This window comes from Heterodontus francisci, chromosome 41, assembly GCF_036365525.1.
Source record: "Heterodontus francisci isolate sHetFra1 chromosome 41, sHetFra1.hap1, whole genome shotgun sequence".
NCBI lineage: Eukaryota > Metazoa > Chordata > Chondrichthyes > Heterodontiformes > Heterodontidae > Heterodontus > Heterodontus francisci.
In genome coordinates, this window is record NC_090411.1 from 15,091,539 (window position 1) to 15,097,538 (window position 6,000).

The 6,000-nt window shown below is 50.2% G+C and overlaps 1 protein-coding gene across 2 annotated transcripts in view; it reads left to right on the top strand.

Moving 5' to 3' along the window:
• LOC137353263 (uncharacterized) overlaps positions 1 to 5,659 on the top strand; it is a 191,920-nt gene extending 186,261 nt beyond the window's left edge. For both annotated transcript variants that reach the window (XM_068019339.1, XM_068019338.1), the window contains 2 exons: positions 3,661 to 3,753; positions 5,214 to 5,659. In XM_068019339.1, the coding sequence (XP_067875440.1) occupies positions 3,661 to 3,753; positions 5,214 to 5,279 (159 nt within the window). In that variant the 3' untranslated portion in view covers positions 5,280 to 5,659. The remainder of the gene's footprint in view (positions 1 to 3,660; positions 3,754 to 5,213) is intronic.
• The last annotated feature ends 341 nt before the right edge of the window (positions 5,660 to 6,000 follow it).

Genomic DNA, 6,000 nt, shown 5'->3' on the forward strand with positions numbered 1-6,000 from the left:
CGGGGAGAGTGTCAGTATTTACACAGTGTCCCAGGGAGTGTGTCAGTATTTACAGTGTGGCCTGGGGAGAGTGTCAGTATTTACAGTGTGTAACGAGGATTGTGTCAGTATTTACAATGTGCCCCGGGGAGAGTTTTGGAAGTTAAAATGTGGCCGAAGAGAGTCTCAGTGCTAACAGTGAGTCCCGGGGAGTATGTCAGTATTTGCAGTGTGTCCCATGGCGTGTCAGTATGTAAAGTCAGTCCCAGGGAGAGTGTTTGTATTTACAATGTGACTCGGCTAGTACGTCAGCATTTACCATGTGTCCCAGGGAGTGTGTTAGTATCTGCAATATGTCTGGCGGAGTGTGTCAGCATTTACAGGGCGTCCCAGGGTGTTTGTCAGTTATTACCAATGTCCCGGGTTGAGTGTCAGAATTTACAGTGTGTCCCGTGGTGAATATCAGTATTTGAAGTGTGTTCTGCGGAAAGTTTCCGGATTTGCAGTTTGTCCCGGGGAAATTGTCAGTATTTTCTGTGTGTCCCGGGGACAGTGTCAGTATTTACAATGTGTCCTGTGGAGAGTGTCAGTTTTTACAATCTGTCCCGGGGAGAGTGTCAGTATTTACGTTCTGTCCCGGGGAGAGTGTCAGTATTTACAATGTGTCCCGGGGAGAGTCTCTGTATTTACATTGTGTCCTGTGGAGAGTCTCTGTATTTACAATCTGTCCCAGAGAGAGTGTCAGTATTTACAGTGTGTCCCGGGGAGAGTGTCAGTATTTACAGTGTGTCCCGGGGATTGTGTCAGTATTTGCTGTGTGTCCCGGGGAGAGTGGCAGTATTTGCTGTGTGTCCCGGGGAGTGTGTCAGTATTTACTGTGTGTCCCGGGGAGAGTGTCAGTATTTGCTGTGTGTCCCGGGGAGAGTGTCAGTATTTACAGTCTGTCCCGTGGAGAGTGTCAGTATTTACTGTGTGTACCGTGGAGAGTGTCAGTATTTACTGTGTGTCCCGGGGAGAGTGTCAGTATTTGCTGTGTGTCCCGGGGAGAGTGTCAGTATTTACTGTGTGTCCCGGGGAGAGTGTCAGTATTTGCTGTGTGTCCCGGGGAGAGTGTCAGTATTTACAGTCTGTCCCGGGGAGAGTGTCAGTATTTACTGTGTGTCCCGGGGAGAGTGTCAGTATTTGCTGTGTGTCCCGGGGAGAGTGTCAGTATTTACATTGTGTCCCTGGGAGAGCGTCAGTATTTACAGTGTGTCCCGGGTCAGTGTCAGTATTTACAGTCTGTCCCAGGGAGAGTGTCAGTATTTACAGTGTGTCCCGGGGAGAGTGTCAGTATTTACAGTGTGTCCCGGGGATTGTGTCAGTATTTACATTGTGTCCTGTGGAGAGGGTCAGTATTTACAGTGTGTCCCGGGGAGACAGTCAGTATTTACAGTCTGTCCCGGGGAGAGTGTCAGTATTTACTGTGTGTCCCGGGGAGAGTGTCAGTATTTGCTGTGTGTCCCGGGGAGAGTGTCAGTATTTACATTGTGTCCCGGGGAGAGTGTCAGTATTTACTGTGTGTCCCGGGGAGAGTGTCAGTATTTACAGTGTGTCCCGGGGAGAGTGTCAGTATTTACAGTGTGTCCCGGGGAGAGTGTCAGTATTTACACAGTGTCCCAGGGAGTGTGTCAGTATTTACAGTGTGGCCTGGGGAGAGTGTCAGTATTTCCAGTGTATCCCGGGGATTGTGTCAGTATTTACAATGTGCCCCGGGGAGAGTTTTGGAAGTTAAAATGTGTCCAAAGAGAGTCTCAGTACTAACAGTGAGTCCCGGGGAGTATGTCAGTATTTGCAGTGTGTCCCATGGCGTGTCAGTATGTAAAGTCAGTCCCAGGGAGAGTGTTTGTATTTACAATGTGACTCGGCTAGTACGTCAGCATTTACCATGTGTCCCAGGGAGTGTGTTAGTATCTGCAATATGTCTGGCGGAGTGTGTCAGCATTTACAGGGCGTCCCAGGGTGTTTGTCAGTTATTACCAATGTCCCGGGTTGAGTGTCAGAATTTACAGTGTGTCCCAGGGTGAATATCAGTATTTGAAGTGTGTTCTGCGGAAAGTTTCCGGATTTGCAGTTTGTCCCGGGGACAGTGTCAGTATTTGCAGTGTTTCTTGGGGAGTGGGTCAGTATTTGCAGTGTAACCCGGGGAGAGTGTCAGTATTCACATTGTATCCCGAGCAGTGTGTCCCGGGGAGAGTGTCAGTATTTGCAGTGTGTCCCGGGGAGAGTGTCAGTATTTAAAATATGTCCCGGGGAGAGTGTCGGTATTTGCAGTGTGTCCCGGGGAGAGTGTCAGTATTTACAATATGTCCAGGGGAGAGTGTCAGTATTTGCAGTGTGTCCCGGGGAGAGTGTCAGTATTTAAAATATGTCCCGGGGAGAGTGTCGGTATTTGCAGTGTGTCCCGGGGAGAGTGTCAGTATTTACAATATGTCCAGGGGAGAGTGTCAGTATTTGCAGTGTGTCCCGCGGAGAGTGTCAGTATTTACAATATGTCCAGGGGAGAGTGTCAGTATTTACACAGTGTCTCAGGGAGAGTGTCAGTATTTACAATATCTCCAGGGGAGAGTGTCAGTATTTGCAGTGTGTCCCGGGGAGAGTGTCAGTATTTACAGTGTGTCCCGGGGAGAGTGTCAGTATTTACAGTGTGTCCCGGGGAGTGTGTCAGTATTTACAGTGTGTCCCGGGGAGAGTGTCAGTATTTACAGTGTGTCCCGGGGAGAGTGTCAGTATTTACAGTGTGTCCTGGGGAGAGTGTCAGTATTTGCAGTGTGTCCCGGGGAGAGTGTCAGTATTTACAGTGTGTCCCGGGGAGAGTGTCAGTATTTGCAGGGACAGTTGCTGAATAGAGCCCATAGAGGTAGATTGACCTTTTCACCCTGAGAGTTGCTCCAATAATGCCATCAATCCCACATTCCTCTGCACACGTTCTGCCCAAAGTCCTAAACTGTTATCAGCTGACTGCGCCTGGATATGGAATTCACTGTCTCACAGAATTGTTACAGCAGAGAAGGAGGCCATTCGCCCCATCCTGTCTGCACCGGCTCTCCGAATGAGCAATTCGCTTTGTGCCATTCCCCGCTTTCTCCCCATAACCCTGCACATTCCTCCTTTTCAGGTAACAGTCCAGCTTTTTTTTGAATCAGGAATTGCACCTGTCTAACAGTCCGGCACCAACACGTGCATTTCCAGCTGATAAGAATTCCTTTCTTGACTCTGTTTTGTTGGCCCTGATGTTAATCGTCTTCACTAGTTTGAGCCCAGTCCCTCGACTGATTACATGTCCTGCCTGCTGAATTCATGCTCTTCCTTGTGATTTAAGGCTCCCTTTTGTTCCTAATTTTCCCGCGCTCACTGACCCTTTTTCTGACCCACATCCCTCCTCTATCGCATTGGACGAGCTGGAAGAGACGCTGGCAGTGTGAAGCTGAAAATATCTGACTCCTGCAATAGAGGTCACTCTCTCAATTACTACCCAACCAGTGGGATGAGAGAGTGACCCTGGACCCTTTGGAACACTTCACTCTGCAGCTTCACTGATTTCAGCATTATCAGTGTTATGGCGTTGCTTTGACAGCGGCCAATTGACAGCCCCGTGCTTTGTAATAACGTGAAATCACACAATGTCTTGTCTGTCTGCAGGCTCTCCAGACACACCAGCAATCGTTCTACTGCACTCTCAACAAGAACAGCAGCAGCATCCACAACTGTGCTGGAGCCAATCAATCACCAAAGGTGTGACTAACTTTTCAAACCTTCCTCCCACCATTTCTTTTCACTCTCAGGATAAGGCCATTGCTGGCAAGATCAGCATTTACTGACCATCGCTCGTTGTTGACTGTTAGGTGAGCTCACTGGTGGTCTCACTGACTGGTAGGTGTGTGTTTTGGGCGGTCTCACTGACCGGTGGATGTGTGTGTGTTAGGTGGTCTTACTGATCGGTGGAGATGTCTGTTGGGTGGTCTCACTGACCAGTGGATGTGTCTGTTGGGTGGTCTCACTGACCAGTGGATGTGTCTGTTGGGCGGTCTCACTGACCAGTGGATGTGTCTGTTGGGCGGTCTCACTGACCAGTGGATGTGTCTGTTGGGTGGTCTCACTGACCGGTGGATGTGTCTGTTGGGTGGTCTCACTGACCGGTAGGTGTGTCTGTTGGGCGGTCTCAGTGACCGGTAGGTGTGTCTGTTGGGCGGTCTCACTGACCAGTGGATGTGTCTGTTGGGCTGTCTCACTGACCGGTGGATGTGTCTGTTGGGTGGTCTCACTGACCGGTAGGTGTGTGTTTTGGGTACTCTCACTGACCAGTGGATGTGTCTGTTGGGTGGTCTCACTGACTGGTGGATGTGTCTGTTGGGCGGTCTCACTGACCAGTGGATGTGTCTGTTGGGTGGTCTCACTGACTGGTGGATGTGTCTGTTGGGTGGTCTCACTGACCAGTGGATGTGTCTGTTGGGTGGTCTCACTGACCGGTAGGTGTGTGTTTTGGGTACTCTCACTGACTGGTGGATGTGTCTGTTGGGCGGTCTCACTGACCGGTGGATGTGTCTGTTGGGTGGTCTCACTGACCAGTGGATGTGTCTGTTGGGTGGTCTCACTGACCGGTAGGTGTGTGTTTTGGGTACTCTCACTGACTGGTGGATGTGTCTGTTGGGTGGTCTCACTGACCAGTGGATGTGTCTGTTGGGTGGTCTCACTGACCAGTGGATGTGTCTGTTGGGTGGTCTCACTGACCGGTAGGTGTGTGTTTTGGGTACTCTCACTGACCGGTGGATGTGTCTGTTGGGCGGTCTCACTGACCGGTGGATGTGTCTGTTGGGCGGTCTCACTGACCGGTGGATGTGTCTGTTGGGCGGTCTCACATCACTGTCCGGAGGGACTGTGATTCAGAGAGGCGTCCGGTGTGGGAATTGTTCCACTGGTGCAGTAAGGAGTAACTTCCAACAATTAGGACAGAGTAAAGGGAGGCTGGTGGCTGGTTTCTCCCCACTAGTACAGGGAGACTGAAGAAAGCTTTGGCCCCTTCATGGCCCATTGCCCCCTGGCTGAGATTTGGAAGCTCAGCATGGATCCAGAATTGAGTCTCGGCCCCTTTGATGGTCAATGTTCTGCAACTCTGGGAGTGACCCCATACCCCAGGGAACTCTCGGTCCGACTATCAAACTCTAACTTTGTCTTTCTTCCCTCCTTACTTGCAGAGGCAGGGTGCTCAGATCGTGGAGGCTGGGGCTGACGTTTATGAGTGTGTCTACGAGAGTTACTGAAGCAGCTTCCGCAGGAAATGGAAAGAAGGACAACGACTTTCGCCCTACCATTAATTGAGACACACCGTGCTCATCACACAGGCTGTGCCTCCAACACACCCTGGCATTCTGACACTGGCACACTGACTCCCTCCTCCATCCCTGAAAGTGACCGCCCACCTCTGTTAGGGGTGATGGATTTCCCAGGGTAAAGGTCACTGTGCAGTGTCAGTGGGGAAGGTGTTCCAATTCAGCCTTACAACCAAATCCATTAATTTCTTGATATTTTAATTTTACAAAATTGAAGTGACAGAAGATATACACACACACACACACACACACACACACACACACACACACACATACAAAAACATATACACACAGATAGACACACAAGTACATAGAGTGCACACACTCACTCACGCACACACATCATTCGCTGCCATGCCTTCAGCTATCTACACCTCCCGCTCTGGAATTCTCTCCCTAAACCCCTTCGCCTCTCCACCTCTCCCTCTAAGATGCAGCTCTTTGACCAAGCCTTTGGTCATGCCTTTATTTTGATGCTGCTTCTGGGAAGCGCCTTGAGACTTTGTTCTGCATTAAAGACGTTACTTAAATGCAGGTTGTTGTTGTCTTGAAGTGACATTTTTCCAACTCCATCACCCTGGGCCCTCAACCTTTTCGGGCCCAGTTGCAGAAGGTGCTTGGCAATGTACTGAGAGGAGAGATTCAGCCCAGC